At 37.7% G+C, this 19,933-nt stretch overlaps 1 protein-coding gene across 1 annotated transcript in view; it reads left to right on the top strand.

Moving 5' to 3' along the window:
* IPO5 (importin 5) overlaps positions 1–19,537 on the top strand; it is a 41,892-nt gene extending 22,355 nt beyond the window's left edge. The window contains exons 11-25 of the mRNA XM_009288358.2: positions 53–142; positions 236–409; positions 639–857; positions 2,102–2,185; positions 2,994–3,126; positions 3,231–3,352; positions 4,315–4,411; positions 4,919–5,091; positions 5,551–5,662; positions 6,244–6,299; positions 10,105–10,227; positions 10,861–11,080; positions 14,103–14,331; positions 15,879–16,020; positions 18,778–19,537. Of these exons, the coding sequence (XP_009286633.2) occupies positions 53–142; positions 236–409; positions 639–857; positions 2,102–2,185; positions 2,994–3,126; positions 3,231–3,352; positions 4,315–4,411; positions 4,919–5,091; positions 5,551–5,662; positions 6,244–6,299; positions 10,105–10,227; positions 10,861–11,080; positions 14,103–14,331; positions 15,879–16,020; positions 18,778–18,864 (2,061 nt within the window). The 3' untranslated portion in view covers positions 18,865–19,537. The remainder of the gene's footprint in view (positions 1–52; positions 143–235; positions 410–638; positions 858–2,101; positions 2,186–2,993; positions 3,127–3,230; positions 3,353–4,314; positions 4,412–4,918; positions 5,092–5,550; positions 5,663–6,243; positions 6,300–10,104; positions 10,228–10,860; positions 11,081–14,102; positions 14,332–15,878; positions 16,021–18,777) is intronic.
* Positions 19,538–19,933: the final 396 nt, after the last annotated feature.

Raw genomic sequence — 19,933 nt, 5'->3', positions numbered from 1 at the left:
ATTTCTGCTCTCATGACTACTTGTTAACTATTTGAGGAAAATACTTTTCCAGCATCCAAGAGTAAGATATGCTGCTTGTAATGCTATCGGACAAATGGCAACTGACTTCGCACCTGGTTTTCAAAAGAAATTTCATGAGAAGGCAAGTAGTAGAATAGTCAAAAAAAAAAAAAAATGGTAGAACTATTCCCCTTTCAGAAACTTGTTTTTCTGAAAATAAACACTACTGTTTCAGGTGATAGCAGCTCTTCTGCAAACCATGGAGGATCAAGGCAACCAGCGTGTTCAAGCCCATGCAGCTGCAGCACTCATAAACTTCACTGAAGATTGTCCCAAGTCACTGCTTATCCCATATTTGGATAATCTAGTGAAGCACCTTCATTCCACTATGGTGATAAAATTACAAGAGGTATAATATACTGAACAAATTGCTTCACGGTGGGTAATCTGTCACATACGCAGAATAAGTTTAGCTGAACTAAGATGTCTGAAATAAGTCAGTAGACATTTAACACTAAGTCAGTAGTGTTAAACTGACAAGAATTAGGATACATGCAAGAAAGTTCTTTAGATTTGGCATGCTTTTAAGTAAAATATGTGCTTTAGAAATAAAACACTTTATTCTTCCTCTTTCCAAGTTGATACAGAAAGGCACTAAGCTAGTTTTGGAGCAAGTTGTGACTTCAATTGCATCAGTTGCAGATACAGCAGAGGAGAAGTTTGTTCCCTACTATGACTTATTTATGCCCTCTTTAAAACACATTGTTGAGAATGCTGTTCAGAAGGAATTAAGACTTTTACGAGGAAAGACTATTGAATGCATCAGCCTAATTGGTCTCGCTGTTGGTAAAGAAAAGGTAAGTTTAGATCTTGTCTAATGGTCTAAATATATTTTAAAGCACCTTTTTTTTCTGCGGTGTTAACACTGAATTAATATATTCACTTGTTAAACACAGAGCTACCTTGTTGATGATTTCTGTGTTTGTCTTCATGTGTTCATTTCTGACCTAACTGTCTTGCTGTTTAGATTCACAAATTCAGAATAGAATCTTACAAAAATATTACAGCTTAAGTTATTCTTGTCATATGGAACAATGTTGAAAACAAGCATTTTTTCCTTCCTTTTTGGGTTTTTTTTTTTTTGCCTTAAGAGAAATACTGGAGCATCTCCTTTAGGCAGTGTCAGAATGGCAGGTAAAAAGTATGTAGTTAAAAGGAAACTTAGCATTGTTTTTTGTATGTGGATGCCTGAAAAAGTTTAAATGTGCTCGTAATAGAACTTGAAGTACTTGTTTGTCATGAGGCTTGAAGTATTTAGCAGGGTTTTTTGTTGATGGTAAGTTGGTTAAAATGTGTCTCTGTGAAAGTACCAAGAAACAACTGTGAAGGACTGTGTAAGAGTCTAAGTGATATTCTCATAGCAACTTTGCATTAATAATTATTGAGTGAAGAAAACAAAAAATCATACTCCAAAGTAAAATAATGTGATGTACGCAGTACAAAAATACTAACGGCCCCCAAATTACCAGCCCTTTCCTTGGACTTAGAAGGACTACCAGTAAATTTACCATTCATGCAACTAAATTTTTTAAACAGATTTTAAACATAATGTGTTTAATAAATTATTCTTGGAGGACTACTGGGAATGTGGGGAGTGAAAAGAGGATAAGCGTAACATCACTGGGGCATCTGACGTGACCTAAAATATTACAAGCGCATGAGTAAGTAGCTCATGCTGTCAGCTTTTATCCCAGCTCTATAAAAGAGTCAACATAGTAAGGAGGATATCTGGGGAAGTTAGAATTGTCAGATTATGCTTTGTGAGTATTAGTATTTCTTTATGATGTGTTTTATTTAAATAGTCCTCTGCTTTCAAGTATATGAATAGAGGTATAGTGAAGCTTAAGACAAGAACGACTTGGTGATACTTCCAGAAAAAGAACATGTGTTTTCACTTTTATCCACATTTCAGTCTATTTCCAGCTTTAGCTTGTGTCTTGATAGTGTGTTGGACATAAATGCTCACTTAAATTGTTTGGTGTTAAGTCTCAGAAATGACCCTTTTAATTTGCCTTTAAAAACAGTTGTTTCCTTTATCTAGTTTATGCAGGATGCATCAGATGTAATGCAGCTGTTACTGAAGACACAGACAGACTTCAGTGATCTAGAAGATGATGATCCACAGGTATGTTAAAATTGTCTTTTTATAGTGCGTAGCTCATTGGTTAGTATTAAAAATGTTCTTTGTACGATGTGACATTTCCCCCCCCATGTAATTACACATTCAGACTAATTGTTCAACATGTCTTACAAAAGTTGAGATTGATTGCTCTAAGATGGCCTTAGAGTCTTTTACAGAACTGTGTTTAGGAAATGAGACTTCCAGGACCTGTACTTACTGAAGAAATTTCAGCATGTGGGTAATCGTCTATTAGTAACTACTTTGTTTGGCATTGTATGACCTATTCCCTTGCTGTCACCTTCTTATAAATAGTTCAGCAAGACTTGTTAGACAGCTGTTCTAATGAGCGGAGAGCTATTTTGACTTGTGCATCTGAAAACAAATACTCCTCTGAAAATACAGTACTGCACTCTTTTTTGCTCTATTTGCTATTTTCAGGAATGTGGCTCAGTAGTATCATTTAAATTCAGGAAATTATTCATTTCAGAAAGAAATTTACTTTTCAAGGCAGTCATGATTGCATTACAAGTACGTCTTATACTGTCACATTTTTACATGTATAGCAACTTTGATCAGAGGTACTGTCAGTGCGTTGTTACAAATAAAGACTTGGGACAGGTCTTTTGAAGATGCGTTTTTATATGGATTGCATATTGGACGAGTTCTTCTCTTTGAAATAAGTTTTATGCACTGCTGACAAATTCTTTAAAAATGTCCTATTGTATAATGTTCTTCCTTTATGCTTTCTTTTTAAGTATGCATTAAAATAAAATGTGGGATGTGAAAATTCTGACTCTGTTCTCTTTTATAGATTTCTTACATGATCTCAGCATGGGCCAGAATGTGTAAAATTCTTGGAAAGGAATTTCAGCAGTATCTTCCTGTTGTCATGGGACCTTTAATGAAGACTGCATCTATTAAACCTGAAGTAGCTCTTTTAGACAGTAGGTTTAAGATAATGTTTTGCTTGAAAAAATACTGAAATAAAGTATTTTGTAGCACTTTTAGATTTTTTTTTTTCTTCTCTTTCCCTCACTCCATGTAACAGCACAAGATATGGAGAATATGAGTGATGATGATGGTTGGGAATTTGTAAACCTAGGAGATCAGCAAAGCTTTGGAATTAAAACTGCAGGCCTTGAGGAAAAAGCAACTGCATGCCAGATGCTGGTGAGTAATAGGGCAGTTTTGGTGATCTATGTATTGCTGGACAATGAGTCTGAAGCCAAAATCTGTAACGAAAATATTCTTTATAGTATCAGATGAATTAGTTCTCTTTATAGTATCAGATGAAATAGTTCTTTTTTTCTTTGGGTGATAGTGTTAAGTTTGGATTTCAGACACTTTGTGTGTGTTTTACTTGATTAAAAATAGTTTCTTTAGTTTGGAGCTTCAATTTTTAGGATGAACAGATAGTTTTCCTTTGTTAGCAAAACTTTTAAGGAATTAGAGATGTTAAAGAGTAGTTCCTTTTTGCAAATATTGATGTTTCTGAAATAGGTTTAAAAAACCACGTGCATGTTCTAAGAGTGAGAACTCGTGCTGCTATCAGGGTTTCTTAAAATACCAATTCCTTTTTGCAAATATTGATGTTTCTGAATTAGGTTTAAAAAACCACATGCATGTACTAAGAGTGAGAACTCATGCTGCTATCAGGGTTTCTTAAAATACCCAGAGTGGAGGGGGTATATTAAATGGATTATTGCATGTTTTTTTTAAATAAATTAAAAAAACCTTAAATTTCAGACACTTTGTGTGTGTTTTACTTGATTAAAAATAGTTTCTTTAGTTTGGAGCTTCTTTTTTTAGGATGAACAGATAGTTTTCCTTTGTTAGCAAAACTTTTAAGGAATTAGAGATGTAAGAGTAGTTCCTTTTTGCAAATATTGATGTTTCTGTAGGTTTAAAAAAAAACCACATGCATGTTCTAAGAGTGAGAACTCGTGCTGCTATCAGGGTTTCTTAAAATACCAAAGTGGAGGGGGTATATTAAATGGATTATTGCATGTTTTTTTTAAATAAATTAAAAAAACCTTAAACTTTCAACAATCTTTCTCACCCATTACATAGTTGAAAAATATTAGTAACAGTATTTTCCCTTAAAGGTGGCACTTCCATGCTTTGTGTTTCAGGTTTGCTATGCAAAAGAGCTAAAAGAAGGATTTGTGGAGTACACAGAGCAAGTTGTAAAGCTGATGGTTCCCTTGTTGAAGTTCTATTTCCATGATGATATCCTGTTAACGAATTCTACTGTGAAAATGGAAACATAGTTTGGAAGAAACAAAGTCATGCTTACTGTTTTCCTAAATGAATTGAAAGTGTTAGTGTTAAAATATTATGTTGCTTTATAGCAGAAATTGTTTCCACGAACATTGTTTTGTACACTATTTTAGGCAACGTATCCTACTTTTTCCCCTAGTTTCTTTTTAAACAAGCATGTCTATAATGTTAAAAGCAAACAGTAGAGAAAGTGGTGTTTGTGCCAACAAAGTGAAGGAGAACTTGAATAGCTTTTCTGTCATGGCCTGAAACAGGCTTGAAACAACTTTTAAATAGCAAACAGTTTAGTTTTCCTGTGATCTTAATCTGTATCTAATTAAGAAATTAAATGCACTGGACTGTTATTAAAAAAATCAATTTCAGGTAGAAAACTACTAACTTCATTATGGTGGTGGGTGCTTAAATTGTAGGCGTTTTATGTTGGCCTTGATTGTTTTATTTCCTTAATGATGAAACGTGTTCGAGTGGCAGCAGCAGAGTCAATGCCTCTCCTTCTTGAATGTGCTAGAGTTCGTGGGCCGGAGTACCTCACACAGATGTGGCACTTCATGTGTGATGCACTCATCAAAGCCATTGGGACAGAACCAGATTCAGATGTTCTCTCAGAAATAATGCATTCTTTTGCGAAGGTAACTTTCTTCCTTACAAATTTTGTGGCGTTACTGTTCATAGCTTTTTACGGTAAGAAAGGACATGTGTTTGATGTTCATTTAAATGGGTGGAAGAAATGCAAGGCTTCCTTCCTCTACACGAAGTTTGGTTTGACTATAAATGTTGTCATAGCTGATTGAAAACTTAGTTGTACTTTTTTTTTTGCAAGAACAAAAATACCAAAGTATTAACCCAAAATATTTACCAGTTTTGTTCATTTTAACCACAAACCATAAACTGAAGTTATGTGGATGAAATGTACAGTGGTACTATGCCTTACTTGTATAATTTGAGCATTGATTACAGTATGAATGTTCTATTAGTATTATTTCTGCTAGTGATCACTTAAAGCAGAGCGTGTTAATATTCTCTGTATGCTTAAATTTCATTGACACTGCTCACGTAACTTAAAGCTGAAAAACCTCTTATTTCACTAGTGCATTGAGGTAATGGGAGATGGATGCCTTAACAATGAACACTTTGAAGAACTTGGAGGAATATTGAAAGGAAAACTAGAAGAGCACTTTAAAAATCAAGAATTAAGACAGGGTAAGTTAACATGTGATAATGGCTGTTCTTTAAAGCAGAATTCCTAATAATTTCTGCACATGAAAAAAAAGCTTAGTTCAGATTTCTTTAATTTGCATGTTTATGTAAGGTAATTGGGCTTTGAAACAACCCATGAATTATCTTCTCAGAGTTTAAAAAATATGAAGATGGCATCATTTGTAGAAATATTGTAGTTTAATCAACAGTCGATGGGCAGATTTACTTGAAGACAGTGCACATATCTATGGTGTTGTCATTTCTGTGTTTTCATCTAAAGTACACAATTTTCTTAAAGCAATGGTAGTTTCTTATTTCTATGCGCTTTTCTTGTCCTTGTGAACAACCTGATGTGTTTATTTCTATTTCATGCGCTTTTACACATTCTTAAACTGAGCTGTCTCATTATACTTCTTGTTTTTCTGTGAAAGCTCTTTGAAGCTTCTTAGACAGAAAATTCCTGTTGCATCTGCAGCTACTGTTTCCTATTTTCTAAATTTGTTTCTGCATAATTTTTTTCCTTTTCACAGGCTTCTTATGCACTTGTAGAAATGTAATGGTTTAATATTTGTTTTTTAATTTAGTGAAAAGACAAGATGAAGACTATGATGAACAAGTTGAAGAGTCATTACAGGATGAAGTAAGTTGGTTTGGGGAGTTTTTCCACTCATAAAGCACCAGGATGGAAAAATATTACACGGGTATGCTATGCTACTCAGTTAAAGCGTAGTGCATCCTCAGAATTATTTCTTCCTGGAAGAATGTTCTGTTGCCATATTCCTTCAAAACTTCCAGTAAGAAATGGATCACACTACATGTGTGAATTGGAAAATACGAAAGGTTTCCTTGTCCAGTAGACTGAAGGAAGAAGTTCAGGATATAGCTCTTCATTTTCTTCATCCTCTCAAACAATTCTTAGATGACTTTAAATAGTCTGCTGTCAAATGCTGTATCAGTGATAATCTAAGGCCTAGCCCTGCTGACTTGCTTTTTCTTTGTGCCTTATGACCTAGGTGGCTCTTAACCTTGAGCATACCTCTGATACCTAGACCTCTCTGATGTGTCAGGTCAGGAGCCTGTCTCAAAAAGGATAGACCTAAAATAGGATCAAAGGAGGACAGCAGGATGAATAGCTGGCGTAATGTGTTTTGCTTATGAGAGAATACCAAAGTGACTATTTATCCACTAAGATACTGAACTGACTTTTTAGTTTGGAGTAGAAGTGACTGTAGAAGAGATATGATAGTTCTATTAAATCATTATTGGTATGGAGAGAGTAATAAAGAATAATAAGTCACTGCTGCTTATAACATGAGACATAAAGGATACTTGGTAAATTTAAGAAATAGGAAATGTTTTTGCCACACAATGCATGTGGGAAGCTTTTGAAGTTGAATTATGAAGCTTGTCTACATGAGTTTAACCTGTGTGCAGACTCCAGAATGTAACTTAACAGATCATGTGCTCGTCTGTAAATACTTTCTTAAATAACAATGAGTTCTTGAGCCCCTTTCCTTTGGGAACATTAGGCCAGCATTCAAAAGGATAGATTTCTGGCGCGTGCATACTGCTTGAGATCAAAAAATAATAAAATGCAAGTTCTGAGCCAAGAGCCTTTCCTGATTTTTCTCCCTTTCTTATTTGCAATGTTTACTGTTCATTCTTGTAGACAGTGAGTTAGGCGGTTTGTTATCTTTTTTTCTTATGTGTCACTCTGTACTGATAATGAGAGAAAATGCTAGCAAGCAGCAGTTTCAGAGAAGCTGATTCCATTCTCTGCAACAGTGTTGCAAGGCATTTTAAAAAATGATTGAATTTATATTTGACCTTGCTGATTTTTTTTTTAAAGACTGCAAGGAAGACTTGCCTGCATTACCCTGTGAAAGTAGGAGTGGGATCAGAATGTCACTTGCCATATGGACAGAATTAACATATGGTAATGAGTAACACTTGGTTATACACCTTTGGTCCCAGAATATGTTTATGTAGCCCTTACCTCAAGGCAGCAGAAATATAAGGGAGTATGGAAGTCACGAAAGATACTCAAACAGTAGTTTCAATAAGATACCGAGATACAGCCCTGGCTTAGGCAATAACTAAACTGCTGGTGTGATAGAGCGTAGGAGAAGGCATACACTAAGCAAGTGTTATGCTCTCCCCCTGAGCATCTGTTATCAGCTATTAGTAAACAGGCAATACCAGGCCAGGTGGACCTTGTGGTGTGCTGCAGCAGTTCTTATCTCTATTTTCATTTGTGCATATGTTCCAGAGTTATTGCTTGAATTATGCCTTGACAATGCAGAAGTTGTCTAACCAGTGAGGGTTTAAATATCCTATTGTGGGAAGCTGCCTGTTGCATGAGAAATACTTATTAGTTTCTCACTAGGGACCAGAAACTAGCTGTATTCTGTTTTCCCTGCCTGTTAAAGTATAAACTGATTAAAGGAACCATACTGAGTACAACAGAACTTGCTTTAAATTAGAGGGTTTTCCCAACACAAGTGTGTCCAGGGAGCAATCCTTGCTTGCAAATGTAACGTGAATTGATAGCTGAATCTGAGCTAATCATCTTTACTTCACCAGTTTGATGTATTAATTGGGCAAGGTGAAAAATGAAGTTAAGCTACAAGAGGAGAGGATTAATATTCCTTATATTTTTGCCACAATCTTCTATCACAGAGGCAGTTATCCACTTACTTTTCAATAAAAGCTTGCTACAGTATCTATAAGCTACAGAAGAGGAAAAGAGCCTTCTGTCTTCTGTAAAGGGAATCCATTGAAGCAGTAAATTTGCACAAGACAGTATTTGTCTTGCTAAAATTTTTCTGTCCCTGAAACAAATCTTCAAGTCCTAGGCAACTGAGTACTAGTAATTGACTTACACTTTCAAGAAGGGTAAAAAGGAGGACCCTGGGAACTACCAACCAGTCAGTCTCACCTCTGTGCCAGGTAAGATCATGGAAAAGATTTTCCTGGAAGCTATGTCAAGGCACATGGGAGACAGGGGAGTGATTAGAGACAGCTGATGTGGCTTCACAGAGGGCAAATCATGCCAGACTAATCTGGTGACTTCTATGATGGAGTGACTGCATTGGTGGATTAAGGAAGAGCAACTGATGTCATCTATCTTGACTTCTGTAAGGCCTTTGACACGGTCCCACACAACATCCTTGTCACTAAATTGGATACGGATTTGATGGATGGACTATTTGGTGGATAAGGAATTGGCTGGATGGCCACGTCCAAAGAGTTGCATTCAGTGGCTCAATGTCCAAATGGAGATCAGTAATAAGGGGTGTCCCTCAGGGGTCTGTATTGTGACCAATGCTGTTCAGTATCTTTGTTAACCACATAGGTAGTGGGATTGAGTGCACCCTTAGCAAGTTTGCAGATGACACCAAGCTGAGTGGTGCGGTTGACACACCAGAGGGACGGGATGCCATCCAGAGGGACCTGGACAAGCTCAAGAAGTGGGCCCGTGTGAACCTCATGAGGTTCAACAAGGCCAAGTGCGAGGTCCTGCACCTGGGTCGGGGCAACCCCCCGGTATCCATACAGGCTGGGGGATGAAGGGATTGAGAGCAGCCCTGCCGAGAAGGACGTGGGGGTACTGGCGGATGAAAAGCAGGACGTGAGCCGGCAATGTGCGCTCGCAGCCCAGAAGGCCAATCGTCTCCTGGGCTGCATCAAAAGAAGCGTGGCCAGCAGGTCGAGGGAGGGGATTCTGCCCCTCTACTCTGCTCTGGTGAGACCCCACCTGGAGTACTGCGTCCAGCTCTGGGGGCCTCAGTACAGGACAGGCATGGATCTGTTGGAGCAGGTCCAGAGGAAGGTCACAAAAATGATCAGGGGGATGGAACAGCTCTCCTCTGAAGAAAGGCTGAGAGAGTTGGGGTTGTTTAGCCTAGAGACGAGAAGGCTCTGAGGAGACCTCATTGCGGCCTTTCAATATATAAAGGGGGCTTACAAGAAAGATGGGGACAGACTTTTTAGCAGGGCCTAAAGTGACAGGACAAGGGGCAACTGTTTTAAAATAAAAGAGGGTAGGTTTAGATTGAACATAAGGAAGAATTTTTTATGGTGAGGGTGGTGAGACACTGGAACGGGTTGCCCAGAGAAGTTGTGGATGGCCCATCATTGGAAGTGTTCAAGGTCAGGTTGGACGGGGCTTTGAGCAACCTGATCTAGTGAAAGATGTCCCTGCCTGTGACAGGGGGGTTGGGCTAGATGATCTTTCAAGGTCCCTTCCAACCCAAACCATTCTATGATTCTATCATTCTATGATTAGACCAGGGGTTGAAAAATAATGGACTTAATATTGGTTTTACAAAACTAAATCACTAAACCATTTCATTCCATTAGTTTAGAGAGCTTAGCATTTCACGTGACTTCTACTGTTTTAAAGATCGTTAGTGTTAATGTGAGTTGTATCCTTTTCCTATCAGGATGACAGTGATGTTTATATTTTGACTAAAGTATCGGACATTTTGCACTCAATATTCAGCAGTTATAAGGAGAAGGTGCTGCCGTGGTTTGAAAGGCTACTTCCGCTAATTGTTAACCTAATTGTAAGTACCTTGCTTTCTTTTAATTTGACTTTGATTTTTTTTTTTCTTCTACTGTGTAATAGGCCTTCCATGCTGGAATCTTAGAGAACTTGGTAGATAGAATGTAGCAATTACTGTTTTACAAAATAGAGGCAGTTCAAGGTTTATTCTGGATCAAGTGTGAAGTTGTTACCCTATGCTTCTTGAACAGCTGCACTGCTGTGCTACTTCTAATTTCTGTGTTGCAAGACCCCAGATCATTGACACACAACTATATTGAAAATCTAATTTGCCTGGGAGTGTCTGATACTTTCTAAAATGGATTTGAAGAGGAGGGCCAAAAAAGTGTTGCAGACTAGTGGGGAAAACTGAGACTGAAATAGGTAATGGAGTATGAAATAGAGGTAAAGGATTTAGCCTAAAATCATAATTCTTTTAATTAGCTCAGATATTCACCTGGATTTTGTTTTGTTTATGGTATTGCTGCACGTATCACTACAGAAAACTATGTGTTTGTAGGACTAAATTTAATCCAGGAAGATTTTAACAAAATACTAGACCACTGTTACCGTGATGGTTCTGTTGATATAATCATTGACTGTACAAAAATTAGCAATTTTAAGGTGGCTTAAATGTTACCTGGTTTTGATGCAGTGTCCACATAGGCCATGGCCGGACAGGCAGTGGGGGCTGTGCATTTTTGACGACATTGTAGAGCACTGCAGCCCCTCCTCGTTCAAGTACGCTGAATACTTCCTGAGGCCAATGCTACAGTCAATATGCGACAACAGCCCAGAGGTCAGGCAAGCAGCTGCCTACGGTGTTGGAGTTATGGCACAATTTGGAGGGGACAGCTATCGTCCTTTTTGCACAGGTACATACATGCATCTGATATGACTATTTGAATGTGTTATTTGGGCGGGGGGACTAAAAATTGCTTGCCTTTTGGCTGATGAGGTCTCTTCCCTTTGGCAGTGAAATAGATTGCCAGTATGACCTGTGCGGCAGACTGGTGGTGATTAGTAAAGTATCTGAATTCCTTGGGCTTTCTGTGATGTTCTGCTTAGTAGCATTTCTGTTGCAGAACTTCTGCTTAGCAAACTTGATTTACGTATTTTTTTAAAAACATGCTTTGACATGCAAATGTTAATTTCATAAAAAATAGCTTTCTGGTACACACCTGTCTCATAGCCGCTTTTTATTAATACTAATGTGGTTACATATTAATGCAAAACCCTTTGGATGTCCGGAAAAATTATACAAGTGACCTGTGTTAAGGAGTAGCCTAGAATACAACTAATGTGGCTCTGTGCTTTCCCGTTATATAAAAAGAAGGAGCCTGATTTCTGTGACTAAGAAATGAAATCAGTATGGTAATGCCTATCAGAAACACTTTGCGCTTTCTTTCTGAATGTTTCGGCTTTCTCTAAAACTTCAGATTTGTCTTGAATTTAAAGTAATGGTTGTCTGCTGGCACTCTTCTTGCCAGTCAACAAAGTTAATTTTGCACACTAAATAGAGGGTTTTTTCCCTTTTTTAAGAAAATACTTAGTCAGCTCTTTCAAATATGTATGGCACATGAATCTTAAACAAAAGCTGAATTAAATGATGTAAGAAAATAAGAACCATATGATAGGGATAAATTAGGGCTTTAACTCGAGGCTTACCTACATCAATAGAGGTTGTAATTTTCACTGTTAATGTAAATGTAATTGTCACATGGTGACAATCAAGATGAGGTGTTTTTAAAAAAAAAAACAAACAAACAACAAAACAGGGGGAAAACCTTGCAGTGAAACATTAAGAGCATTAAAATTTAAAATTGTCTAGAAAAATACTTGGAAAAAGGGGTTTTTCGTGAACTTTTCCATAAGGTTTTTATGTCTTGTCCCAAGACTAGAGGAGTAGAGACTGAGGTCAAGGTAGTTCTGATTTTGGAGTTGGGGGGGGGGGTTAAAATCTGTTGAAATCTAATTTTATTTTTCATTCATTAGACTGCCTTGGCCCACATAAACTTTTAATCCTTTTCTTTGTATTTGGACAAATAATCCTTGATTTTAAACCCAGACACATGGCTTCTCCTTTCGTTGGATGTTTAGATAAAATAACCTTTTTACTTCACAGCATACAGCTTATTAGCAGGCACCTCAAAAGTATTTTAAATACTTTTGTATGTACATGAAAGAACTTTGTGATTTATTTTAATAGATGAAGATGTGCTGTGATTAGAAACAAAGTAAATCCATGGCATGATTTGAATACAGTGTTCTCTGTGAATATTGTGTTAATTAACTGCATGTGTTTCTTCCTCAATCATATCTGTTACTTTGAAACTTTTGGTGGTGCAAGATGTCAGAGCAGTCAGTCCTTGGAAAAAAACTATTATTGTTATAGAAGATGGTCTTTTGTAGTCAATAGGGTCTTTTAGGGATCATTTACCACAACATCTATGTGAGAATAGATCTGTTTTCTAGATAAGAAGAAAACTTGTCTGCTAAGCTGTAGGGAGGAGACTATGCTGATTCATTTTGATGCCTGCCTAATCTTATGGCTGCAAGGACACACATACCTACAGTGTCATCCATTAGTATTAAGGAGTATGAGGAAACACAGATGAGATTTAGCTTCAGCAGTCATGAAAACCTGAGGTATAAAATGCAGACTCAGTTTGCCTGGCCATTTTAGACTTTGATGAAACAAACTCTGCTTTGCAGAAAAGTCCAGCATCGTTATCTTGCATTCAATACACAAGCTAGTGGGTCTGATGACCAATGTTTCTGCAGTTCTGTAATCTTTATCAGCCCTATAAAAGTATCCTCGTCTAGCTTAGGGTTAATCATATTTTTCTATAGCTGCTAAATTCTTCAAAAATCTAATTCGGTGAAGTTAATACACCAAGTGTCATTGTGTATTCCTTAACTGCAAAGCTCCTACTTACTCATCAGAATGAACTAGTGTGAGATCTCACTCTTCTTCAGTAGTTGGAGTTATTTTGAAGTGTGCTTTCTGCACAATTCCACAACCTGTTTTCTGTGCTGATACAGAATTTTACAGCTTTAGCATTATATTTTTAGAAGAACGCAAGGACGGTTGTTCCTGTATGCACATATAGTGCTCTGAAGTCTGCACGGACACTAGTAACTAAAACTGTGATGCTAATGTTCATTTAGAAGTGTGCATGTGGTTACCTGCACGACTATTAAAAAACAAAAATTGCTATTAACATAGCAAGAAAATTGGCATTTTTCCTTGATGTTTGATTTTTATCATATAAACCATGCCAGGTGGATTCACCAGATGAGATTACTCCTATGAGCTTTTCCTAGTGCACCTTTTAGTGGTGGGAGGTGTGTATGTGTACGTACATATATATTTATATATGCGTGCGCACAAGCAATAGATGTACAGCAGGCGTACACTGTAGACATGCGCTATACACTCCAAAGTAACGTGAATGTTGCTGTATCGGTGCTTTTCATCATCCCGTGTTTATAGAACCTGTTAGATTAAAAAGATAATGCTTGTTATCTTTGTTTTTACTATAAATTGCAATGTCTTGTATATTGTAGATTGCATAACTCCAACTGAGAGACACTGGAAGATTTTTTTTTTCTTGTGAATTTATAAAGCAAATTCAAACTTCTGCAGTAGCTGTTTTCTTGCGTTTCCTTGCATAGCTTTATCGACCTGTTTGGTTTTCATATGATAGTTATTGAGCAGGGAAGAACCTAGGGACCAGGGAAGAAGTAGCGGGACATTGGGATGACTGGATTTTGGTGCTTGGGTCACAAAAAAACCTGTTTTAAATACATGCAGTAGTGTCATGTAGAATTAGTGATGTTAGTAAAATATATTTTGATTGTGCATTAAACTTTATTCTTGTGTTTAACAATTAGAGGCGCTTCCATTGCTGGTGAGAGTCATTCAGTCACCAGATGCCAAAACCAAAGAGAATGTCAATGCAACAGAGAACTGCATTTCAGCTGTAGGAAAGATAATGAAGTTCAAGCCTGACTGTGTAAATGTTGAAGAAGTCCTGCCACACTGGTTATCATGGCTTCCACTTCATGAAGATAAAGAAGAAGCTGTTCATACTTTCAATTATCTGTGTGACTTAATTGAGAGGTAAGGCAAAGTCTTGACATAAATGCAGAAAGTAAGCCTGTTTGCAGGTTCTTTCCTTGCATTCGTTTTGCAAAACTGAGAAACTGTCAGGTTAATCTGCATATGTTTTAGAGAAGATAATTTGGAATGTCAGAACTGAGCCTTCCATGACGTTATTGCTGTTTTTTAAACAGTTGGTGTTCTCATCCTAACTAATGTCTGTATGGCTTGAGAAAATTCCTGGCTGCTTTATAAGTACATGATGGGAAAGGATCAGCTGGAAACTTCTACAGAAAATTTAAGGAAAAATTTTGATATTCTGCTTATATATCAGCATTAATAACTGACCAGGTCTTCTTACTTAAAAGCAGCACATGTGCCCTTGCAGCACCTTCTTTTTCATAACCTTTTAAAGTAGCTTTGCACCTTTTTGCTTTCCAAAAGCTTGAGTATCAACAAAGCAAAGTAGAGAAATAATACAGACAAATTCGTGGTACAGTGCTATCTCCCTTAATAAGTTTGTGATAACAATTTCAGTTACTATTGAAAGCATCTTGTCCCACAGCTTGTTCTTTAGATTTGTGTTCCCTCCCACAGGTCAATGGAAGGAAAAAAAAAAAATAGTGTGGGTGCAAGTTGCACTTCATAATCAAGTGGAGGAATGTCAGCTTCTGAATCATTATGTAGTAGCCACGTTCTGGCTGACACTGTATTATATCTTAGTAGAAAGGAAATAACTTAGCTTTCCTACAGTCTTTTCTACTATATGAATACCTTGTATCTCTTGGTGCTTTACTAAGGCAAGGTCTCAAAATGGGTGGTGGCAACTGAGGTCTCTATACTGGTAATAGTATGGTTGTGTAGAGACACCATAATAATATGGACGTGTGCATATACACACGTATATAGAAATCAGGAGTTACAGTACTAGCACGCTTCTGTACCAAGCTCTGTGCAGGTGGCTCAGCCTGGCTACGTACTTCTCTGGCGCTCTGTCAGTCCTACATTCACAGCCTCTGCGTTCCAGCAGTGGTAGGTGGCAGGGCTGGAAGTAGATCATGTTTTCTACCCAGGTCCCTGGTTGCCAGCTCTCTTTTCCTCCAACACTTGGCTGGGAAAGAGAGAGCAGAACTGCTTACTTGCTGTGTCAGTGAGAGTGCTGGCAGAGAGCTGAAGTCACTGGTGCTCTCTGACGCCAGTAACGCAACCTCCTCCCCCTTGCAGCACTGAGAGAAAGCGGAATAAGCCCTTATAGGCAGGGTGTTTCTGTCACATTATTTACAGTTCCATCTGCACGGAACTCAACAGTTCTGTAAAGTTCAGAACTTCTTCCTGATAAAGTGTAGGCTGATCAAAGAACTGGCTGGTTTAGCATTAACAGGAGAGGGAACATTCTGTCAGCAGGCAACAAAGCTATGCATACTTATTCAGCTGAGTGAAACTTAGATGTAAACAAACAGGTTTAGAATAAGATATTTCAAAATCACTCAACTGACATATAAAATGCTTAAATTAATTTTTTTAGTTAAACATTAACTTGTTTGTAATACATATTTTGATTGTAACAGCAACAACCCAGTTGTCCTCGGTCCCAACAACTCTAACCTTCCCAGAATATTTGGTATAATTGCGGATGGTGAAATTCATGAAGCTATTAAACATGAAGATCCATGTACCAAGCGGTTGGCTAATGTTGTTCGTCAAGTGCAGGTAAATAAATGCTTGCTTTAGGTATAAAGGGAACATTCAGAATCTACTTTCAGAAGTAACTGCACTGTTAAACCAATTTTGAGAGCCTTGTCTCCTTAGAGAATAATGCTTCAACCAGTGATCTTGGAGATCCTTGGACATTCCTTGAACCATTAATGATAAAACTTGGTAACATTTGCACTTGAATAAAGTCTGTCTCTTTTGAAAAACTTAAGCTTATTAATTTAAAAAAAAAAAGTATTAAAATATATGCAGCTAGATGGTTAATGCTAGCCAGTATTAGTTGTTTGTGGGTTTGTTGGGTTTTTTTTTTCTGAGCCAGAAATTAAAATCTGGAGAGAAATCTGCCTATCTCTGTATCAGTGAACTGTACTGCAGGATTTGATCCAACATGTGGTTCCTGTAAGGGTCCCCAGCACCCTGTGGTGACTTAGTAATATAGCAGAGGCCTGGGATCTTTGCTAGAGAATGAATGCAAACCACAAGTAACTTTGCTACTGCCCTCTTTAATCCAGTGCAAATATAGGCAGCTGTTCAATGTTTTCCCTGCCTTTGGGGAGCTGCCTCAAGGTTCACTTCCTTTATGCCATAATGAGCACTTTCGGTGCTGGCTGATGAGGATGTCCAAGTATTTAAGCTGCACCTCTGTACAGCGTTGTAAGTAATAGTGCTCGTAGGGCAGATCTGATTCAGGGCCAGATGTTATCAGCTGGACTTACTTGACAGTTGCAGCACCTAATGATAGAAAGTAGTGTGCCTGGCAAGTATATAGCTTATAAAAACGCGTAGAGGATTTGTAGCAGCAGCTGTTCAATTCTTGTCCATTCTACCTGGCATGCTTTGGCAAAACTCAGGATCAAGAATTTTAGGAATTCTTGATTTTGGAAAGGATTCACTTGGATGAGTTTATCAGCCTGTGAGATCCATTATGTCTGGTAGAAAATGGCTTGTTAAGACCCTGAAGGCATAAAAAGAACGAAAACAAGCAGTTTCAAAGTGAAAGTGGTATAAGTGGCTGCTCTAGATTCTGGCTGACAGATACGAATCCTTGCTGTTAGTGCTTAAAGTCTGGGTATGGAACTTTCTGTTAGGGTATGCTAATGCATTTGTTCAGTTTACCTTAAATGCTCAAGGTTAATTGATTTTTTTTTTGTATTTTTTTTAACAATACAATGGCACATACATGTATAGATCAGTTGTGTATAGCAGTGTCTTGTTTTGGCCAGGAATGATAGGAACATCAAGATGGACACAAGACTTGTGCATTGGTTAAATGATTTACCTTCAGACTGTGGGGGAAAAATCTTAAAGGTCATGTTTTTTTAAAAATACAATTTGAGCTTACTGTTACCAATCCTATCTCTCTTCACACATAGTACTTAGATTTTAGTAAAGCACTGAAAATGTTTTATACCATGGTAGTAACTTTAAAGGCTGCGTAGTTGCTAACAGTCTGCCTGCTGCTGCTGCTTCCCAGATTTGAGGAAAAACACTTTTTTTTATTGATCTTAGTAAGCTGTTCCACTGCCAGCACCTGACATGAGTAACTTTATGGTCATAGTTGGAATGAAACAAAGTTTTTTTTTTTTTCCTCATGCTTAGGTATTCTCAGACCAGAAATACTTCAGTGTAGCGTATCAGTTTAAATGTGTGTCAGAAATGCTGGAAGAGCACGTTTAGTTCTGCAATATTCCATTATGCATTGAGAGTCTAAAATGCCTAATATCATTTAAAACTAAAGAGACAAATCCAAAGTCAACTTGAGGACTTTGTTTTCAAATTCTTTCAAATTCCTTGAATCCATTTTTATTCTTTTTTTAAAGGGTGTGTGAGAAAAGGGCATTATAATAGAGCTGAACACAAAATATACCAAATATAAATGAAAACAATTCTTTTTAATTTACTTCAAGTATACTGCTATCGCAAAAGCCAGTCTAAAGACCTACAGCCAGTCACCTGCAATTTTTTTTCCTATCACTGTCCTTCTAAAGAAAACAGAGTCCAGCTTCTCTTGATAAGTGAATAAATACTCCCCACCTTTTTTAATTGTCAGCATTTTCTGGTACCATTAGAACCAGTCCCTACTGATGGTGACTTGGAACGCTACTGTCTCAGCCGAGGGCTGTGGTAACACAGACGAGGTCTACTGAGGGGCAGGAAAGCGTGGGTTTACGTTTACCCGGATAGATGCTAAGTATGTTCTCTTCTTTTCCCTCTGGGAAGTAATTTACCATTCCTTTCACTGAACAGTAATGCCGTGCGTTGGCAGCAGAATTTTGCACAAACACACATGGTGTATGTAGTGTGTCATGCTGTAATCACAGTGCTCCCTTCCTCCGAATGCGTTACTGGGGCACCAGTGCCCAAAAGATACTCTCGCGTTTAGGTATGGTTCAGTTTTGCCTGAACATTGATCTTTTAACTTCAGTGCAAAACGGAGCAAATGGTTAGGCTGCGGTTAACTTAAGAGTGTCAATTGTCGTTTGACCCACTTGGTTGTAGGGCGTTCCCAGGAGTTTCGAATCAATTACGCTGGTGCTGTTTGACCAGAGCTTGCCTCTGTTTAGCATTTTAGAGCACCTCTAGTTGAACCTATGTAGGACTGAGTATAACTGAAGATTTCGGTCTGTTCCCTTTGGCATATCTATTACAGGAATAAGCCCAGTGAATGTTGAGCTTTGTAAACATATGAAAGTTTAGCGTGTGCCTTAGAAGCTTGTCAGCCTGCATAAAGACAACTTCTTGTTTGTTTTCTAGACATCTGGAGGACTGTGGACAGAATGCGTATCACACCTCAATGCAGATCAACAGGCAGCCATACAGGAGCTCCTGAACTCTGCTTGAAGGGCCTTAATTATCATCTGCAAGAAAACTAACTCCAAATAAACGTTTACCCTATTGTTTAGGTTTCTTTTGTTTCTTTTTTGAGTAAAACCAGAACTGTAGTGCGTGTAGGCCGTTCTTCTGCAACCTACAGGCAGTGGCAGCAGGAAGAAGCATTCTTTCAGAAGGGTGTTTAAATCGGTTTCTATCCCACAACACGGAAGAAGTTTCCTGTAAACCCTACAATAGCACTGAAGAGTATTTTTTTAACGGTATAAGCCATCCGTACGATGGTGAAAGGGAAACGAGTTGAATTTTCTCATTAGACATAATGAATTAAGAAACAGCTTTAAGACCTTGTATTCAGCAGTAGATGTACGTTATAACAGATAAACGTTTCTCTACATCTAGTGTTAATTGTATTAATTGGAGTGTGAGTCTTTGTAGGGTAGAAAGTGTCCTTCTGCCCAACAAGTTAGTAGATCAAAAGAAGAAAAACTGAAGACAAACATCGAGCATGAAGACCTCATTGATCGCACTTTCAGATTCCCAAAAACAACTTGTACAGTGACTCAATGAGGAAAGCTGTTCAGCTTCCAGCCCTTGAATGTGAAGTCTCTTTGGCATGTCTGACAGTATCTCATTCACTCCTCAATAAATGACATTGAAACACAAGAAGCTTGTGTAGAAGTTCAGTGATGTGTGGTTCTTTTAATTTCCTCTTGTGAAAAGATGCAAGTAACAAACTATACAAGTCATGATTTTATTTCTGAAACTTTGTATATTGTTGCCTATTACAGATTTTATGCATTTTTGTTTCTTGACTTTTTAACAAATTTTTCACCCGAGTGTGTAGAACGGAAACTTAATGGCATTCCTTTTATGGTAGTAAATTTACATATCTTGACTTAAAAATGTTTTTCATGTTCAGATGCAATTGCATTTCGTAACTTACAAAATGTAGTGGTGTTCCAGCGGCGAATGTGCAACGTGATCTGGCAGCCAGCGATACTGTTACAGTAGTCTGTGTTTTGTTTAAAACGATGGGATAGTTGATAGCCTGACCTGGAAGAATCAAAAAAAACTTTTC

The sequence above is a fragment of the Aptenodytes forsteri genome, unplaced genomic scaffold, assembly GCF_000699145.1.
Source record: "Aptenodytes forsteri isolate BGI_AS27 unplaced genomic scaffold, ASM69914v1 Scaffold123, whole genome shotgun sequence".
NCBI lineage: Eukaryota > Metazoa > Chordata > Aves > Sphenisciformes > Spheniscidae > Aptenodytes > Aptenodytes forsteri.
The sequence above is the reverse complement of the archived record's forward strand: the minus strand, read 5'-3'. Positions and strand labels throughout refer to the sequence as shown.